The sequence below is a fragment of the Sphaerodactylus townsendi genome, linkage group LG13 (assembly GCF_021028975.2).
Source record: "Sphaerodactylus townsendi isolate TG3544 linkage group LG13, MPM_Stown_v2.3, whole genome shotgun sequence".
Classification (NCBI taxonomy): domain Eukaryota; kingdom Metazoa; phylum Chordata; class Lepidosauria; order Squamata; family Sphaerodactylidae; genus Sphaerodactylus; species Sphaerodactylus townsendi.
The window spans coordinates 21,489,897-21,511,447 of record NC_059437.1 but is presented as its reverse complement, the minus strand read 5'-3'; the positions used below and the strand labels follow the sequence as shown (position 1 = coordinate 21,511,447).

At 40.3% G+C, this 21,551-nt stretch overlaps 1 protein-coding gene across 2 annotated transcripts in view; it reads right to left on the bottom strand.

Moving 5' to 3' along the window:
* The window catches only part of THOC2 (THO complex 2), a 54,721-nt gene extending 33,183 nt beyond the window's left edge, over positions 1 to 21,538 (bottom strand). Inside the window, exons 1-12 of one of the 2 annotated variants that reach the window (XM_048514797.1) lie at positions 21,407 to 21,538; positions 14,003 to 14,061; positions 13,570 to 13,614; positions 12,324 to 12,415; positions 10,989 to 11,040; positions 9,952 to 10,022; positions 8,767 to 8,888; positions 8,249 to 8,382; positions 5,032 to 5,198; positions 3,567 to 3,659; positions 1,382 to 1,537; positions 45 to 217 (exon numbers count right to left, since the gene is read on the bottom strand). In XM_048514797.1, the coding sequence (XP_048370754.1) occupies positions 45 to 217; positions 1,382 to 1,537; positions 3,567 to 3,659; positions 5,032 to 5,198; positions 8,249 to 8,382; positions 8,767 to 8,888; positions 9,952 to 10,022; positions 10,989 to 11,040; positions 12,324 to 12,415; positions 13,570 to 13,614; positions 14,003 to 14,061; positions 21,407 to 21,483 (1,241 nt within the window). In that variant the 5' untranslated portion in view covers positions 21,484 to 21,538. The remainder of the gene's footprint in view (positions 1 to 44; positions 218 to 1,381; positions 1,538 to 3,566; positions 3,660 to 5,031; positions 5,199 to 8,248; positions 8,383 to 8,766; positions 8,889 to 9,951; positions 10,023 to 10,988; positions 11,041 to 12,323; positions 12,416 to 13,569; positions 13,615 to 14,002; positions 14,062 to 21,406) is intronic. The other variant, XM_048514798.1, reaches the window with a different exon arrangement.
* Between the last annotated feature and the right edge of the window lie 13 nt (positions 21,539 to 21,551).

Below are 21,551 nucleotides of genomic sequence, written 5' to 3'. Positions count from 1 at the left end.
CTATTCTCTACATACTCTCTAAATGCGGCCACAGTTCACTTTACCTCCTATAGAGAGGTTCAATCATCACATGAAGAAGCCGACAAAGGGCGACAGCGATAGGCTTGTGTGACGTTGCATAAAATGGAGGCATTTGATCCATAATGCTCTGGGCGTGCTGCCAATCACCGATTTTTAACATTGCTTCTAATAAACCCAGTTTCTGGTTATCAGGTGGCTGCAAAGATGAAGTAATCAGGGAAAAACGTTTTTAGCATAGGAATTTTCCCCCATATATTTTATCATGTCTTGTCTTTGTATCCACAAAGGAGAAAGCACATTGCAAAAATATTACAGCTTTCATCCTATTAAAAATATTAGTTACATAACTGTATTTTATTAGCATAGGAAGGAAAACAGCTTTGAAGCACCAGCTGTAAGAAAGCTGGAATAGTTCTCTGGAGGAGACCCACTTGGTTGATTTGCAACTCTAAGTTGTCACTGGAGTGAGAAAATTAAGAGTTCACCAGCTCCAGGTAGATCACTCTTGAGGTGACCTCCTGTAGGGGAACCTATTTCCAAAGGAGAGTGGTCAGTGGTTCTGTACATAATAAAAAAAAATTCCAGAAGCAATTGAAATGAGAAAAATTAATGGATGTCTGTTGACAACTTTTTCTTTATCAACGGGACTCAACTTGCTTTTCCCATCCCCCTGAGATTGAATTCTTTAACAGATTAAATTTGAACCCTCTTTTGCTGATATAATTGATAAATATTGAGACAACTGCAGCAATTTATGTTGCCTGTTCTCCAGTTTGTATCCAGTTATCTCCAACCAAGCTTTTTGGTAAACTTACCTGGAGATTAAAAACCTCCTGAGAAGAAAGAAAAGTAAATTGCTAAAAAAACTTCAAAACAGATTATCCTGTTCTTTGATACATTCAAGATGCGGACTGGCATTGCATGGGAAGCTTTCAAAGCATATGTTAGAAGTTATCTACTCTTCCAGAACAGAACAGTTATTTGTCTGAATTGAGTAAGTCAGAATATATAAGGATGCATTATCTCACATGGCTTTCCATTCAAGTACAATGATGCCTACTACAGGCTTTTTGGGGTCAAACAGACAGCTCTCTCTCTTGAATCAGCATAAATTAGATAGTATTTAACTTGCTGACTTCCTTGAAAAAGTCTGGTACAGTCTGATACAGACAGAAATCTGCAGTATATTCCTCTTTTCCCAACTGAAACTCTCCATCCTCTTTATCCAAATGCAATTTCTACTGAATCTTAGAATTGTAAAGATACTTGAAATGTTGGGATTTTCTCAGACTGCTCAACATTAGCATCTCAGACCTGAGTTATGATTCTAGACAAAGTCCTATCTAGATTCTATATGTACCTTTTCTGTCTTCTCTTCTTCCTTCTCTTTTTCTTTTTCCTTCTCCTCAGTCTTTTCAGAAGATAGTATAACCATTGTAAGTTTCCTCACAATTTGCTTTGCTTCTCCAATTTCTCGTTTGTGTTCTTCAAGGATAGTATTGTCACTTGGAAGAAGCTATAAAGACAGTTGGGAGATTGACTGACTTATGAAAGCTCTTCTTTTAAAATAGTTGCTTGTTAACCAACGTTAATATCCGACATTTCATGGAAGCCCATAAGCAATCATATGGAGAAATATGTTAGGAAAAAAATCATGTCTAAAACATCAGACTATTAGGGAGCTGAGCAGACCAATGTCCCAACTCCCCTGCCCCCTTTAAATGACTTCTTGAATGCTTTCAGAATTCAAAAGTACGCTTGAGCTGTTGCAAGAGCATGAAAAAAAAATACAAACTATTATTTTTCTGGATATTTAGGAACACTTTTAGTATGCAAACCTTTCTCCCTGCCTCATCTGCACATACACAAGATGCTTTCCAGCTTTTGTTGGGAAGCCACAAACCATTGTAGGAAAAAGGGAATAGTTTGAAAAATGCCACCTGCCATACATGCCCCTATATCTTGCTCTCTGACAGATCCTCAACAGTATCACCCTAAGCACGTAGCTCAAAATCCTATTAAATTGGGTTTACTCCCAACAAATTGTCCTAAAGGTTGCGCTGTAAGTTCTCAGGGCTTTGAGCGGGCTGATTCCCCTCTGATTTTTCCCCTTTAATTGACTCTCAATTATTCTCAACAATCAGTGATATTGGAGCATATTCTGCCCTCATCATGCCATTTAGGGCTTTTCTTTCTTTCCTTTTGGAGAATTTACCAAGCAATATTTTTCTTCAAAACTGGGGAAATTCCATATGTAAAGGCCCTTTCCTTGACCACTTTTGGCATGGGGGTGACCACTTTCTTATTATATTTAAAAAGGAAATTATTTGAATGTATTTTTTCTCATGCACACAACTAACAAAAAAATTAAGTTTGCTAAAGTGCAGCAAAGACTTTTCTTATTCACCGATGAATCAACTTACATCCATAATAATAATGTAATAATAATTACATTATTATTTCTTCACGGAATCACAGAGGCAGGTTTTAAAGTCTTTCATCCCTTTCTTTATAAATGAAATTGTTACACTCAACAAAGATTCTTGCCCCATTCAGGAACCAGCAAACAGCTTAGCAATTTGTAAAATTTGGTAACTAAAATCTTGCTCATAAGTAATGAAGACTTTGCACATTTCATGGTTAGGGTAAATGCTGCTGATTTTTATTATTTTGACAGGTTACTTAAATCACACCACTGGAACTGATGTGTCACCATTACAACACTTAGGTTTTCTAAATTCTAGACTTTCATTTATTTTTTAAATAGTCTCAAATCAAGAATTTGCCTTTGATACAAAGCAACACAATGGAAAACATCAGAGCTCTTTTAAAAGCAAAGAAATGCATTCCAAAGAGCTAATGCACCAACCTACTTATTGCACCAATCACTAATGCACCAATCAGAACTCTGAACCAGATGAAGTTTCCTGGCAGTCTTCAAAGGCAGCCCCATATACAGTAATTGGATTAATGGGCATGGATGACTCTGGCAAGGTTACCTCTGTCCAAGATAGGTCATAGATGGCACATGACTTCTGCTGGTGAAAAAAACTTAGTCATGAGCAAATGGTGCAACCTGTCGTTTTTCCATAGTCCTCCACTTTCCAGGGACCATTTGGGAACAAGTACGTCTAATAGTGCTTTACTGCAAACCAATTTATTTCTATGTGCAAATTAGCACTACTTAAGACTAGATGTTATATATAAGCCTTCTCAGATTATATTTTCTTAAATTCAGTTGCTATGAGAATGCCTGATTTCAATACAGACAAAAATTATAATAGTAAACTTAGCATAACTGACAGCTTAAGGAAATCCAGAATGAACACACACACATATAAAGAGAGAGAGAAATTAGCAGTGAGATAGGCTGATTCCGCATGGGCCAAAAACAGTGGTGTGAAAACAGTATAAACCCTTTTACACCGTTTTAAACCCTTTTACACCATTTTCACACCGTTTTCACACTGCTGTTTTTGGCCCATGCGGAATCAGCCATAATAAGTTCAAGATATGTTTTCATTCATTGGCTTGTAACAACTTACATGAACATAAAGATCTTCCAAATCTATTAGATTATGTTGCAAAAGAACTGCAGCAACTCTGTATAAAGAGACAGGAGTCTCTCCATTTGGCTCCTAAGAGAAAAGGATAATTTTCAGAAAGGCTATCAGCAATATTACAGAATTACGTCAGGTAAATGCGATCATTTTCAATAATACACAAAAATCTTTGAATCTGACAGACAAAAAAGTATCTAAAATAAAAAGCTCCTACAATGGTATAACAAATCACAATGTTGATAAGATTAAGCATGTCTTATTTAAACATTTTCCTATAGGGCAATTTTTCTTAATTTTCTAAAATTATTCACAGACTTCCAAATCAACTTCTGGGGTGAATGACTTTTGCAAACAACAAAGCAAAAGAAGAGGATATTTTTACACTGTCCTTCTCCACCCCTTGGTCAGGCTTGTGAGCTGAACAGCTGTCTCTGTATATTAGAACTGCCTGGCTAGAGCAGAAGTTAAAGGGCTCCTTGTCAAGTCCTGCCAAAGGAGGTGTCCATATATTTATTGATTGTTTTATTGTAAGCCTCATTGAGTCAGAGAGATACGGCGGGGTATAAATGTAATAAATAAATAAATAAATGCCCACCCCATGTGTCCAACTGAGATTTCAATTTTTTTTCACAAGCATTTTAGCATTTTCTCCGTTTGAAATCTAGGTTTCTCCCCAATGGAGGACCAAAGTGGCTTACACCATTCTGCTCTTTCCCATTGTATCCACCTAAGAACCCTCTGAGGTAGGTTAAGCTTGATGTAAGTGACTGGAATACAATCACCTAGCAAACATGCATGGAAGAATAAGGATTTAAACTTGGGTCTTCAAGATCCTAGTCTGACACTCTAACCATTATTAACTATGAAATCATAAATTAAAGCAGCTTCAAAATCTACTGTTTTCTAATTTTATTGTTTTTATGAGACTGAAACAGGATTTCATCACTTGAGATAAGTAATACTGGACAACCAACTAAAAGTGAAACATGTTTCTTCTTCCACTACTGAATGCCATAATCATGCCAATGAAAAGATCATGGATTGGGAAGCAATGTAGGACTTTCAGCATTGTTGTACATTTCCAGTGTGATCTTCAGCCACTGAACGGGTTGCCTCCCAATTCTCTAAATAATGAAAACCTTAAGAGGGCTTCAAAATAAGATTAGAAATGTAAGGATTATTTTCTTTCCATTATTTAGATCCTCCATAGATCTACGCTGCTGTAATAAAATATTGTGGAAAAGTGTGTGTGTGTGGGGGTGGGTGGGTGTGTATATTAAATATCAAAATTTAACACCATCGTAATGATAAAGGTCAACTTTATCCTTATACCTACAGCAAACAAGACTATCATTTCATATTGAAATACTAAGTAACGGGAAAAGTCCCTATATGTTTTTTTAAACTGCAGATTTCTGCAGTTTTAAATTTTAGACATCTCTGTTACCTGATAGAATTTGAATTTGAATCCAAGGATATGACAGAGTGTTTGAGGTTCACACATATACATGTAAGATTCTATCAAAGGTACAAAGAATTCATCATATTCTGGCCTGCATTCATAGACTTCTAAGATAATATCCAACACTCTGTTAGGATCCAGGTTAAAACATCCTATTGAAATAAAAAGGTAGGAATTAGACCATTACCTCTGCTGAAAACAAGTAAACATATCAACTACATGAGAAACTTCTGAGAATCTTATACTCCAATTCTGAAATAGCAGTTAATCACAGTTTCTCAATAATCAGGGATGATAATATCAGTAAGTGTACAGGTTTTATTTATTTATTTATTTATTATATTTGTAAACCGCCCCATCCCCTAAGGGCTCTGGGCGGTGGACAGCAAACATCATAAACAATTCAATTCAACAAGCAGTCACATTTAAAATCAATAAATACATAAATTACATAAAATTACAGTGTTCCATGTAAGTCACATGACGTCCAGTATTAAACTATCAATAGATAAAAAGAGCCCTCCCGGAGAGGGGGCGGTATAGATGGTATAGGCTCCCAAGATGATAGAGGGAGGAACAGGAAGGGCGCACACCATCAACGGCCGGCTTCCCCAAAGGCCCGGTGAAACAATTCGGTCTTACAGGCCCTGCGGAACTCTCCAAGATCCCGCAGGGCCTGGACAGATGGTGAGAGAGTGTTCCACCTGGCTGGAGCCAGGGCCATAAACGCCCTGGCTCGGGTGGAAGCCAGCCGTATCATTGAGGGGCCGGGGACCACCAGTAAATTGGCCTCTGCTGAATGTAGAGGCCGTGCAGGGACATATGGGGTAAGGCAGTCCCGAAGGTACGAGGGCCCCAGGCCGCGCATAGCCTTAAAGGTTAATACCCATACCTTGTGGATGATCCGGAATTCCACTGGGAGCCAGTGCAGCTGGTGCAATACAGGCTGGATATGGTCACGATAGGCACCACCTGTAAGTAGGCGCGCTGCTGCATGCTGGATCAGCTTCAGCTTCCGGATCAGGCGCAAGGGTAGGCCAGCGTAGAGCGAATTACAATAGTCTAACCTGGAGGTGACCGTTGCATGGATCACAGTGGCCAGGTCAGCTTGGGAGAGAAAGAGGGCCAGCCGTCGGGCCTGACGGAGATGGAAAAACGCAGCCCGGGTTGTATGGGCCACCTGGGTCTCCATTAAAAGAGACGAATCCAGGTGGACCCCCAGGCTGCGAACAGAGGGGGCCGGTGCCAATGAGGCCCCCTCCCACACCGGCGGCTGGAAATCCCCAACCTCCCCTTCGCGTCTCAGCCAGAGGATCTCCGTCTTCGATGGGTTTAGTTTTAACCTGCTCTGTTGCAACCAACCAGCGACCGCCTCCAGACAGTGCTGTAGAGCTGCGGGGCGATGGCGCTCTCCTCCATCAACAGGAATGAGCTGAGTGTCATCAGCGTACTGGTGACAAATCAGCCCAAAGCTCCGTACCAACTGAGCAAGGGGTCGCATATAGATATTAAATAATAAGCCCGGAGATAGAGCACCCTGGGGCACACCGCACTGAAGCGGGCACCGTCGGGGGGGCCGCTCTCCGCACCACACTTGCTGAGTCCGGTCGGAGAAGCGAGACAATCCACTGAAGGACAGTGCCGCACTCCGGAAAGCGGCCAGGCGGTGGGCCAAAAGATCGTGGTCGACCACGTCAAACGCTGTGGTAAGATCTAACAATACCAGCAGCACCGATCCGCCTCGGTCCAGCTGCATCTGGGCGATGTCTGTACGGCGACAAGAGCGGTCTCCGTCCCATGCCCAGCGCGGAAGCCAGACTGGAAGGGGTCAAGGCGATGTGTCCTCCAGGAAACCCTGAAGCTGCTCCAGCACCACACTCTCAATTACCTTCCCCAGAAGCGAAAGATTCGAGACGGGGCGGTAATTGGCCAGATTTCCAGGATCTAACGGTGGTCTTTTTAAGAGTGGGGCGGACCACTGCCTCCTTCAACCCACCTGGAAAGACTCCTTGCTCAAGGGAGCCATTGATGATATTCAACAGGTGGTCGTAGCTCCTCGGCAGACTTTAACAAGCCAGGAGAGCCGCGGATCAGAAGAACAGGTAGTAGGTCTAACAGCAGCCAGCGCCCTGTCAACCGCGTCCTCAGAGAGCAGGGCAAACGGGCCAAACAAAGGGCCTGAAGGCGGCAAAGGAGCCTCCAGTTCACTAATTGTAGTCAAAGTGGCGGGGAGGTCCTGGCGCTGGTGACGCGACTTTATCTGCGAAAAAGCTCATAAATGCCTCACAGCCTATAGCCAATTGATCATTTGCAGACCTCTGAGGTAGTGAGGTCAGAGACCGAATCACACGAAACAGTTGTGCCGGGCGAGAGCCAGCAGACGCGAGAGAGGAGGAAAAGAAAACTCTCTTCGCCTCCTTCATCGCCAACTCACAGGCCTTCATAAACGTCCAATAAGATGTTCGAGCCACTCCGTCACGAGTTTTCCTCCACTTTCGCTCTAGACGTCTGAGTTCTCGTTTCATCTGGCATAGCTCCTCGGTATACCAGGGGGCCAGCCGGGAACGTGGACGCAGAGGTCGCCGGGGAGCAAAAGCCTCGATGGCATCGGCTAGACGGGAGTTCCAGTCAGCCACCTGCTCATCGAGTGTGCCGGCAGGTTCAGATTCCCGTAGAGCATTCAGGAAACCAATTGGATCCATAAGTCTCCGCAGGCGGACATAAATCAGTCCGTCGCCTAGACAGGGGCGGTGGGGCATGTCCACCCGAACCTTCAGGGCATAACGGTCGGACCATGGCACTCTGTCAATAGAGGATACGGCCATATCAACCCCTGAACCAAAGACCAGATCCAGAGTGTGACCGGCCTCATGAGTGGGGCCAGAGTTCACCAAGGAGAGGCCAATGTCGCCATGGATGACACCAGGTCCGCAGCCACTGTACAGGAGGCAGTGTCGACATGGACATTGTATTGTGTTTTGTATTGTGAAACAGAAATAAGAGTCTTTATTGGACTAAATATCAGAAGTTAGAAATGGGATGCCTAGAAATCTAAGCTATTAGACTCACTAATAAAATTAACATACAAAAAGTTTCAAGATGTGCATCACAAATTAAATGCACATTTTGAGGTGTCTCTGTAACTCATAACTATATGGGGGAGAGGAGTTCAGATACATGACTCCTAGTAAAAATGCCTTACCTATTAACGATTTGATATTTTCTAGGATCAATTCACTAGTGATATTTCCAGATAAATCTTGTCCCAATTCAGCGATCAGCTTCGCATAACCTTCATTCTCTTCTCTTAATAAATTGAATTTCTGTTGCTTATAACTACAGTTAGATAAAAGAACAAAGACAATGTGCACATTTAGAATTAAAAAAGGTTAGCACTTGCTCCAATTAAAAACTGGTGTTCTCTGCATTAATTAGTTGTCTAGAGTTTTTTACATTATGCTTACACAACTGTGAAATTTATCCCTCTCTTCAAACGCTAGTTTAGTTTTTATACTGAATTTAAATTAAGAATATACATTGGACTAATTCTTTTAAGTGTTCAACTAAAAATGTTACATCATGCCCTGCTCACTGGAATATTTCTAACGTTCTATCAGCTAAAAACTATTTAACAATGTGAAAATATACTATTTGGCCCATATTTAAAACATTAAAAATTGCCACAGAAAGAGACTTGACTAGATTTTATTTTGTACTTACAAAAGTTTTGTCTTGATTTTCACAGACTTCTGATTGAACTGTTGAGACTGCTTGATAAGCCCTAACGACTCTAATGTTTCTGGGTCCAGCCGCTCTTTTAGTATAGTGTCTGAAACTAAATACTAAGTGAGAAAAAAAAATAATACAGGTACTAATTATGGCAGCATCTAATTATCTTACCACAAAAAGAAAGCAGCTTAAATTAAAGAAACTGTGCAGATGCCTGCTAAGGCACAGTCCGCATGGGCCAAAAACAGTGCCCCTGGAATGGTAAAAACACAGTTTCAGGGGCGCTGTTCGCATGGCTGCCACCTCCACAACGAGGCAGCACTGTGCTTTTCCCCTCTCCCCAAGGCGGAAACGCTTTTTCCCTCATTGAGAGAAGCTTTTGGGAAACAGCATTTCCCTGCCGGCGCAGTGGGAACAGCACTGAGTTGAGGTGCCGCTTTTTGGCGCCTTCATTTTTCCCACACGTACCTTCTCTCCCTGGGGGGCTGGAGGGCAGCATGGGCGTGTTTCCCCGTCCCTAAGAAGCTCCACAGGGAAAGTGTGCGGAAAGAAAATGGAGGCGCCTCCATGGGCCATGGCCACTCTGGAGCTGCTTGCACTACAGTGTGCAAATGGCCCCGGGGCCGCACCAGCGGACGCCGCTGTAGGGGCCCGTGCGGAATCCACCTAAGTTCTCTGCAAGGTTGCATAACAGGGTCTGGGATGAGCTGTTTTAGATCATGTGCCAAGGGCCATGATCGTCACCATGCTCACGTCTTCTTTTTTAAATGTACTACATACAAAACTAAATGTGAGAAGGCTTATCAGAATAGAAGTTTCTCTCTAAATGTGAGCAAGAGGGCTTCTCAGTGATCTACAAATCTTCAGGGAATTGTTTTGTAGACAGAAAAATTCAGTCCTATAGTTGCCACTGGAAGCTTATATAATTTAACATGCTCAGAGAGCATGAGTTCCAAGAGTCTGGGAGAGGGGTATCATTTTACTTTACAGGAGTAGTGTTAAACACAAATGGAAAATTTAGTCCATTTAACAGGAATGAAATTTAGTTTGAACACATTAAATGTGGACTGTGAAACAAAAAAAGTAACCAGCAACATGGCAGCAACAATTCTCAACATACCAACACAGAAATTATCTGGTCTTTAAAATTCAACGAAGAAGGAAAGTAGAACTTACCAAACATGCTAACACCAGCTGCATAAACTGATCTCTCTTATTCTTTTCTTCTAAACAACTAGTTTCAATATCTATCCAAAGGAGACAAAACAGGAAAGAAACTTGGCATTACAGAATAGTAGATCCTAATTTTCAGTCATCTCCCAGTTTAGTAAATATAAACATGTACAGTTGGGACTAGCCTCTTCTCTCTCTCCTTAAACACATGGCCCTAATAAGCAGATATTACAACTATCACAGAAAACCATGAAGTTGGTAAAAAATTCTTTGCATTTTCCATGTAAAACAGGATTCCAAGTCTTGATAATGCCACTGTTTAGAATCCTGGATTATAACAAAAGAACAAAGCGACAGCAAGTCAGTTCAGACATCACAAGAAAATTCTGATCGGACATGAAAGCAAAAAGACCCAATCATCTGGTTGTATGAGTCAAACAAGCATTTATACCTGACAATCATTTAGTTCATCCATGTATTTGAACTATTCTGGAATGAAGGATACTATTCATATGATTACCCAAGACAGATTTGGTAATTTATGTTAGTCTGAGTGTTCCATTAGTAAAGTTGATCTGACATCAGTCTCAATCCAATGAACATCCAATTCTACTTCTTCTGAATAAAATTTAAAAAAATAATCTTGTGTTCTCCAGCTGAATTAGTACAAGCTTTCTACATGTAAATAAGGGTGTGGCCACCGTGACAAGGTTGAGAAAAATGGAAATTATTGTAACATTTTCATAGACTGGTTTACGCCAGATCGTTTTGTTCTGTTCTGAGAAATGTAACATTTGGACCACTTTTCTGTGCAATATGCTCATTTAAATAAAATATTTGGCTACTAAAATCAATTAATTAAAATCTGCTGAAATCAAAGTAGAAAGCTGAGCGATACTATTTGAAGAACAGTGTGGATTACTATGGCAACACTCTTCAGGAAGAGCTCTTTGAAATATGAAGTCTCTCCTAGGGTATCTTCTTTCTGGAGCAGCTGCTACAAAAAGTGACAACATCAATGAAAGCAAGAAGGCACCTACCTAATATGCAGAATACATCAGCTAGGATGGAGGGCATGTCATCCCGAAATTCCTAAAGAGATTAAAAATTGCCTGATCAATACAGCTTTTCTACAGGTGTGGCTAACAGTATCCAAGCAACAGTTGAGATGACCAGTATTCAAGTTACATCACACTCCAAATTAGTGCCTGATTACGATTACATCATGCCCCAAATCAGTGCCAGATTAAGAGCCCCATGGGAGAGGGAATCTGCCCTGGGGAGTGGCATGAAGCCATGCCCATGGATTCATACTCCCTGGGGCCCTTACCCTGGCAGAGGAGTGATCCAACCAGCATGTGGCTGCGGCAGCCCTCCCCAGTGATGGAATGCGGCACCGGATGCGGCACCAGCATCCCAGCGCCCTTGCCGCCACCATTAGCATAGCGGGGGAAGGCCGCGGAAGGAGCCAACAATCATCATCTTCCTCCCGGCCATTTGACCCATTGTGCCAGTGGCCAAGTATTCAGACATACACAACCTTAAAAGGTGGTGAAAGTCCATTAATTCTGATGGAGAATCCTTGACAGTGGAGAGGCATTTTTGCCACTGGGAAAGCCTCAGTGGGAGCGGGCAAGCAACAAAGTTGCGGCGCTGAGGCCAGCCAGGTGGCCCTTTGGATTGGGATGCCCATTATTTATACTGCAGAAGTAGAGGTAACCACAAACTATTATGAAACATGACATAGGACTATGATGACAGCTATACCAAGCTACTCAGTCAGTTTTTTGTTTGCACTGTAATCCTAGTCCTATTGCACTGTTCATTGGATGCTTTGTGCTTTACATTTTGTAATCTGCTTTGAATGTCAGTAAAAAAAAATCAGCTATAAATAAATGAATAACATAAATGAATACACCACAAAATGTCATTTGAAGAAACTATATGTGGAGAGATAGCCTGTTGTCTACCATGCAATCACTCCACACTGTGCCTTGGAGAGAAACACATCTCACCATGACATCCCGCTGAAGATGACCTGCTCATTAAAGTGCCGTCATGAAATTTTAATCATGAACCACTATAGCTTCTCTAGCTAAAATAATGCCATGACTTCAGTGCATATATGAATCAGAAACAGCTCCTGGTTTAACAAGCTGGAATAGTGCAATGCTACCAATCAAACCACCCACTTACAACCTTCTGTCATACAGCAGTAGAAAGTACTATGGCAGGAAGTGATCACCAACTTGTTCAATTTCATTATTATTCAAAGCAGTCTCTAAGAACTGAGAAAGGTCAGATCCTCTTTCAACAGGCTCACCAAGGGAGGTTAAATATTTTGCGTTCAACCAATACTAAATATATATACTTACTATAACATCGCTGAGTACATTTGATGCTTGATCATGCTTTAGGTTTCCCTTCACAACATGGTAAGCAAGCTCATACAGTGCCTGCTGAATACCTGGGGAACATGATAAAAATGCACTAAAATGACATCACTGTTAACCATGATGAAAGAGTGAATACATTTATATCAAGAAAATATTCTACCTTTATTAAAATATATTCCCCAATTACTGTTAGATTGCCATCTCAGTTCATACTTACATATAGATTTACCCAAACTTCTCCATTAACTGCATAAGAAATGAGATTTTAAAACCCAGCAGTTGCATTGGTTTTGTAAGTTAAGTCCTTTTAATAAAGAAAAAAATTAAAAGCCCCGCAATTACACTTGCTATGCAGAATGTGATCCTTTCAAGAGGTTTTTTAATATTTATTTTTTTCACTGAGAAATCTCCACGTAAAGCAGAAAATGCAAACCTGACTCCTAATAGGTATGATTCTTCACACTGTAAATCACTTACTTCATTCAGTTCTACGCTCTCAGATTGCACCTACGTGGAGATGCACAGCAGCAAAGGACACAGAAGCAGTATCCTCACACCCTATCCTTATATTGTTTGCTGTTGCTGTAACTCTCTACCTTTCTCCTTTCTCTCTATCACTCCATAGGCCCCCGTGACCCAGAATCAACCCTTAAAGTTACAGTTCAGCCAGGCAAGGAAAAAAGCCTTATAAAGGGCTACATTTCAAATACGGAAAAAAATCCCTCTGTGGAAGAAGTCACAATCTTCTGTCACTGTGGTCCCCTTCATGGAATATACCACAAGGTTCATCCCGTGGGGAGATCAGGAGATGGTTTCCAACTTAGAAGAAGAAGAGTTTGGATTTATATCCCCCCTTTCTCTCCTGTAAGGAGGCTCAAAGGACTTACAATCTCTGTTTCCTCCCCACCCCCACCCCCACAACAAACACCCTGTGAGGTGGGTGGGGATGAGAGAGCCCAAGGCCACCCAGCTGGCATGTGTTAGAGTGCACAAGCTAATCTGGTTCACCAGATAAGCCTCTACAGCTCAAGTGGCAGAGTGGGGAATCAAACCCAGTTCCACAGATTAGCGTGCACCTGCTCTTAACCACTACACCACTCTTACACTCTCCCTTCAACACAGGAGGAACCACTACACCGCTCTTACACTCTCCCTTCAACACAGGAGGAACCAAATAAATTAAATAGACTCTGTGTTTTTTTGAACCTGGAACTGCTCTACTCACATTTAAGAGAGTCCATCTCATTCCGCATTTTCCCAGATGAAAATCCTGTCAATTAAGAGTTAGCTGATCAAATTCTATCTAAAGAAATGGTGTTCCCTTTCTATTCAGATATAAAGTTTTCTTACCAGACAAAATAGTAGGCAAGGATCACCCAATGATACTTTTGAGAAGAACAAGGGATTTCATATACACAGTGAGATTGCTTACTTTCTAACCTTTGAATAAGAGACTCTCCTATCATGACAAAATGCTTTTCATTTCAAATGTGACTGGCCACATCCACACATCATGGGAAAGCTGATGTTAAAGAAATTAACCCCAAAACGACCTTGGCACCTGGAATCAGTTTGATAAGTGCACTCTACCAAGTGGGGAATCAATGCTACTCTAAAGATGTTGAAACAGATCTTTGACACACACAAAACCTACTTACTTCTCACAGTCACGTTATCATGGCTTTTATTTTCAGCAAGAGAACGACATAACTGCAAACTGAAATTAAATGAAAAAAAAACATTACTTAGCATCTTCACTGACCAAAACTGAGAAGTTTACACTTCAAATTACGTTACTTTTTGTGTAAATAGTCACATTAATTATGTATCCTGTACAATTTAAATGATCAGTACATGTACACAACCTGAACACTAAGTTGGAAACAACATTAATTTGGTTCCACGACAATACAATATCAAATACATTTTGAATGTTGCTCCATTTCTTATATTTTAAACTTTCAGATACTAGGTAAATGTATACTGCTGAATCTCCTCTACAAATATAGCATTTCTTATTTTAAGAAAACCACTGAAGTCACTTGTTGAATGTTACCAAAATTCTTCACCACCTGGTTATTTACAAAACATGAATAATAATTGATATGTTCAGAAAGTGGCAGCACTTGGAAGCCCTTAAGAGGACAGAAAGGCAGAAAAGCAAAGTATATATTTTGCAAAACAGAATAAATAACTCTCCAGTAATTCTGATAACTTTCACACCCTACTGCATTGAAAATTCATACTAATACAGAAAACAGGGGCCAAGGGAGGGAGAGAGAGAGATTCGCAACAAGCAGAACACAAGAATGTCCAGAGGAGGCAGAAACAAATCACCCCTTAATTTCTTCCTGCAGCTTCTTTGATAAGATTACACTACTCAGTGATTTGTTACTACATGGAAGCTTAAGAAAGCAAAACTAACACCTCTAACCTAAGCAGTGTTTTTAGGCTTGTTCTGGTCATTAGAAGTCATGCACAACAATGATAAAAGACAGTGTCTAACTAAGCACAAAAGCCCAGCATTATCTTTGATACAAAACCATGATGGAGGCAGCTTGCCTCTAAACTGCAGATCTAAATACGAGAACTACACGTTTTGGAAATTGGAAACGTCTTTAAGAGAGCTTCATTAAGGTAGTAATTGAATTAGATTAATTATGCCACTGCTCCTCTTTCAGGGTTGTGGTACGCATGATATGACTTTGTTTTAGAAAAGATTCAACATTATTCCACCCCACTATCTGAGAGAAAAATAAAACTAGTGTCTGCTTATACTCCTTTGTATTGCTATGCCACATGCTATTAATTCTACAGAGGAATACTAAAACTGATTGATGGTAATTCATCTACAACAATTTTACATAACAATCATAACCAATCTACTTATAGTAGCTGCCGTCCAGTCAAGCAAAACAGCTGTTCCATCCATTGAAAAATAACTTCAGAAAGCAATTGGGTCAAAACATGCTAGGCTATGGAGGATAAATGTAACTAATACATCAAGAGAGGAACACAAACACAGCTTGAAAGTTTCAAAACATATTTTGAAAAAAAGGTTGTTTTTTTGCCATTTACTTCATTTAAACCCTAGTCTCCTCCCCAATGGAGAACCAAAGGGGCTTACAACAGTGGCACAAGTGGAGATCAGTGGCACAAGCTTCCAGTGGCACAAGTGGAGAACAGTGGCACAAGTGGAGAACAGTGGCACAAGCTTCCAGTGGCACAAGTGGAGATCTTTCCCATTTTATCTACCTAAAAACCCTGTGAACTGGTTAAGCTTGGAGTAAATGACGAGCACATGGTCATCTAGCAAGCTTCTGAACTTGGGCTTTCAAGATCCTAGTTTGACACTCTAACCATTATTACCGATTAAGCCGTAAATTAAAGAAGCCTCAAATTCTATTGTTCTCTATTCTTATGGTTGTCATGAGACTGAAACAGGATTTTAACTACTTGAGATAAGTAATACTGCACAACTAAAAGAGAAACATGTTTCTTCTTCCATCAGAGGGCCACTGCATACCATAATCATGCCAATGAAAAGGTTATGGGTTTGAAAACAATGTGTGACTTTTCAATTTGGTTGTACATTTACAACGGGATCTTTAGCCACTGAATGGGCTGCCTCCACATTCTCTAAACACTGAAAACCCCAAGGACTTCAAAATAAGACTAGAAAAATAACAGAAACATAAGGATTGTTTCTTTTCCATTGTTTTGATCCTCCATAGGCCAACACTGCTATAATAAAACATTGCAGGAAAGTATATATTTTATCAAATGTCCACATCTAACATAATCATAACCCTTACCGCCCAGAGCCCCGTGGGGATTGGGCGGTTTATAAATTTAATAAATAAATAAATAAATAAAATAAATAACGATAAAGGTCATCTTTATTCCAAACACTTACAGAAAAATCACTGATTTCTATCTTCCCTGAGCAACGGTAAATTTGATTTCTGCTACCTCCCAGCAAGAACCCTAGAAAAACACTATTTCATATTTATTACAAAACTGCCTTTGTTCACCATTTTGAAGACTCTGTTTGCCATACTTCTTTAAAACCATCAAGTCACAGCTGACATATGTTTGGTATAAAGCAATTGGTCATCCAATCCCATTCTTGCGTTAAAGTCCCCTCCCATAATGACCATTGTGTTGGGGTGAGCAATCAGCTGACATATGAAGATCTCATAGGGTTTTCAAGGCTAGAGACGCTTGGACGCGGTTTGACATTACCTACATCCACGCTGTGGCCCTGGTGTTCCTTGGAGGTCTGCCATCCAAATACTTGCCAGGGTCGAGACTGAGTGTATGTCCTGAGGTCACTCAACAAGCTTCCAGTGGCACAAGTGGAGATCTGAACACAGATTTTCCAGGTTCTGACACCTTGACCACTATACCAGCTGGCTCTCTGTTTGTCATTTAGAAACAACTTCCTTAACAGTAATTTGAAATGCAAACCTGTTCTGAATATTAATAAAATAAATATGGCCAAAATTGTCTGGACAACCTAGGCCAAGCTCCATACCACTCCAAATCACATGAATATAGACAACCAACCAGAACGGAACCAATTTCAATATTAACATTTAAATAAACATCTTAATCACTCCACTAAGAAAAAATATTTTTGTTCATCTGACTTAAAATTTAAACATCTTCCTGACAATAGGGATAGTATTTTAACATACTTTAGTTCAGCACATTCAATGTTAGACTCATATAATTTTCTTCTAGTTTAAAGAATTAAATGTGAGCCTGAACATGGGTCAATCCATTATCTACAACATTTAGTACCCTGACTCCAACTTACAGTCACTGAGAATTATGCATCACAGTTGAGGGGTTAAATATTCACATGCCACAATAAACTAACCTAAATTCAAAACTATGTATTCATTCCCATTGAACCCTTTACCTGCAAATTCAAATCTTATTCCACATTACAATCTCCAAAACACCAAGTGTATAAGGATAGAGAAATCCTTGGAAGTTAATTTAGAAAGAGAAAGAGTAAGAATTCCTGCAGACCAAAGATAACCTGACCTGTAGAGATATGGATTAAATATATATATATTTATCCAATGCTAAAGATTCATTTTTCCCAATGAATGAATGTCATTGCCAATACAACAATGAATAAACTTGACAGATTCAAAGTTATTAAAATTAATTTTAGGTGATTATTGTTATTAATAGTATATATTTAACTGGCTTATAAATCGGGGTGGAGAGATGTAACCACAAACAAACACACACACAAAAAAAAAACAAGTTACAAAGTCACAAACTAAACCAAAAAATGTTTGTCTACTCTCACATGGTGGAAGAGATACTGTAATCACCAATCATATGAAACTAACAGCAATGAGGAGCCCCAGTAACCTCTTAACAAGATTTAAATTCTTTTTAAATAGATGAGTGGGCAACCATTTCCAAGATGTATCATGCACAACAATTTGGGGTGTACTAAATCTAGCATGCTGTTTTTAATGCCTTAAACTTAAACAATGTAAGGGAATTACATGCTATATTGTCTTCAAACTCTACAAGTATTATTACAATAAAAATCATTTTCATATACATCTTGAGTACAAAATTTAAATCAACCCTGATATATTTTTTCCTTATACATTTCACAGTTCAAGCATTTTTTGCTATACAGAAATAAAATTAACTTGATGTTATTTTACTATTATCTCTTACTATTTTTACTATTGCCATTTTCTATTATTGTATTAAATGTACAATCAACGCTAACTCAGAACAGGCTTTATTTAGAGCACTGGATAATTTTCTTGAAAACTGAGTCTGATTTTGATAGAAATCCTACTTCTCTGCTGATTTAACATCTTGTTTGCAACAGGGGCCAGCAGGATACTTTTAAGAAGACCTGAGCAGGAAATAAAAACAACAGTCTCTCTCATTCTTACTTGATTTGAAGTAGTTATGGTAACACAAAAGGACCATTTAGCTATCAAGACTAACAGCTGTTGATATACTTATCCTCTATGATTCTGTCTAATCCTTTTTTTGACCCAAAAACTATCTAACCTAGTAATAACTGCCAGGTCTGCTAACATCAACTACATCTTAATCATACTTCATATGAAGGAGTATTCTACTTTTGCTGATTTGAAACGACCATCCAGCAATCTCACCTGGCATTCTGCAAGGATGAAAAATCTCCAGTCACTTTTTGGTCACCTATTATTTTCTCCTTTTTCCTAAGCCAAAAAAAGTGCCCTCTCAATCCCTTTTCTCACAGGAAAAGTATTCCTAGCCCTCAATTGTTCTGGCTGCTATTCTAGCTTACAGTAACATTTTTTAGTTGAGGCACTGTTTTTTAGTTTTTAGTTGATGGACATTACAATGCAAGTGTGGCCACACCAGAGATTTATAGTAAGGCAAAATAAAAATAAAGTTTCCAGGGTCCAAAACGGAGGTTGCTCCTGCTGCAAACCAGATGATATTTTAACTATCTGCCTAGATCTTTCTCCTCCCTAAATATGACAGGTTCCTTGGGTGCAATGAGAAAGCTTCAATTTTTTTACCCCAGCATGAAATACTTTCCATATATGTAGGTAAATCTCATTTGCCACTGTGTTGTCAATTTCTGTGATTTGTGGAGAAACTGTTTTAGAGCTCTTCAAACCATGGGTGGGCTTTTGCCAAACAGAATAATTTGGTAATGTTAATAAACTTGCTTTGCATACTGATCATCCCCAATTTTAACTCGTTTATGAGTGAGATGGTTACACAAATTCCAATACAAATCCTTACAGAACCCCACTTCTAATTACCATTTTGAAAACTACTTATTACTGCCATCATCTTTTTTAACCACTGAAGTTTTCTCTGAGCTTCTGATCAGAGACTGTCAAACTTTTTAAAAGTCCAACTACATAACCAGACCACATCTACTTACATGTTTGGTGAGATATTTACAGACTGGAGAGGAAGGGCTTCCCATCCTCCTATATCCTGGATAATTTTATCTTTAATAATCGTTTCCATCAATTTATGTAGGACAATGTAATAGGCTTGGGCTTTCCTGACTGAACTTTTTTTTAATGTTACATTGGCTTGCAACTAATTTAAGCTTGTGCATTTAAAATCTACACGGAGATTTTGAAATGTTCAGCAAGCAGAGGATAATCAACATTCTCTGGGGAATAGCAGCAGCTGTTTATGTAGGCAGAAGGAAAATATACATAAAAACTGTTTGAAGTCAGTTTACAATTAGTCACAAATATTATTAAGTACAAAGTGTGCATCTGGGGACTGATTCCCATAATGCTGCTCTTTGTGGAGCCATGTGCAGACAATGCTGGGTTTGGGCCAATACACAATTACAGGCTGCCGCATTCACTTAATTCTTATGCTAGCTTTGAACTAGCTTCTTGCACAGTTTGACTAAGGCTCCCTTCAATCTACAAATTCAAATCAGACCCTAATCCTTTCCCCAAACCCAACTATAACAACTATAAATATGCAGTTGGCAGGGGGAGGGAGAGGATTGTGGGAAATAGGGAAGGAAAGTATAGTGATACCTTAACTTTCGTGTCAAAGAAATCAGAAATGGGGAGATCACTGAAGTACTGTGGCATCAATTTAACCCATTAAACACAAGAACTGCTTACAGTGCAAAGAAATTCACAATGCACACCACACTAAAGAAAGAAGACCTCATCTATTTTAAAAAATGTCATCACTCACATTTCTAAAGTTATCAGCTCATGATGAACATTTACAGGAGTGCTGCTGTGATTGCTTGGAAGTCTCCATCCCAAGGGATTTACTTGTTGATTTTCAACTATAAATGTTTATACAGTGTTCTGACACAAACCCCACAGAGTTCAATGGGACTTTTTAGAAAATACTGCTCCATTTTTAGACTGCAATAGTAAATCAGCAGTTAGAAATAAGTTGCACAAACGTCAACTGGGCTTGCCAAGTACTAAAGACCAGGCTATGAACTGTAGTCAGTTTTATAAACTGACTACATTGCAATATGGGGTCTTCCAGATCCTGGGTCTTCCAGATCCTCATCTGGTACTCCAATCCCTACACCACACTGGCTCTCAATAAGCTCTACTGAGTTCAGTGGAACCTGTTTTCAGTTAAGTACGATCACCCTACACTTAATCAATGGGGTTGAATTATGAGAGGAAGTAAATGCTATTTTTCCATGGAAATTGTCTCCATCAGACAGTCTGTTTATCTATATCTGTCAGGACTGTTGTGCTGCAAGTCAATTATGTTAGATGGACTAAGCATGAAACATGGACAAACCCCAGTTCTTTTACATTGGGCATTAATGAAATGTTTTATTTATTTATTTAAAATTCGAACGAAATCCCCCCCCCCCCCACACCTTTACTTCACCTCCCACCAATATCACGCTCAGGCACAGAATGACAGCCTCAAACCTACTAACAAAACTGAACAGCTTCACTGAGGACCCAGGGCTGGGAGAGACAAGGCAAAAAGTGGTCGAGGAACTGGGTCAAAACATGCTGCAGATATGGAGAATAAAGGTGTGGGAGGTGGGCAAGGAGACAGGATCATCCCGCCCAGTTTTCAGCAATCTTAGATTTTGACAAACGTCGGTCATAAAATGAGAATAGGTTACAAAAAAGGGAGAGGGGAAGGATGGCAGCAGGGAAATACAATGCACAGAAACGGACGCATTCGAAAGAATACATTCAAACGGGTTCGAAATTCTACTGGGGAGGGGGGAGGTCAGAAAAAGAAAAGCCTGGATCGACAAAAAAATCAACAAAGATCCGGGGGGGGGGTGTTGTGGAATAGAGAAAACAACAGTCATTTGGGGGCCCAACACTTGACGGAAGAAGAAGAGAGAGATGGGGGGCTTCGGCCCCCTCCCCAGAAGAGTCCCCTGAGGGGGCGAAGGATCCGTTACTGGAGATGGGCCCGACCCCATCACAGCCCCCCATTCCGCCTCCCTTCCCACGACCCCTTCCCTCACAGGCGACCCCTCCTCCCCCCGCTTCCGCCCGCCCGCCATCCTCCCCCATCCCCGCACTCACAACTCGCTTTTGCCCGATTTCTCCCAGTTCTTGATCCACTCGTCGGGGAGCGCCGCCGCCACCGTCGCCGCCGCCATCTTCCCCGTGTGGCGCTGAGAGCCCGGATGCGCGAGAGGCAGGCCTGAGGGCGGAAGGGACGACGGGG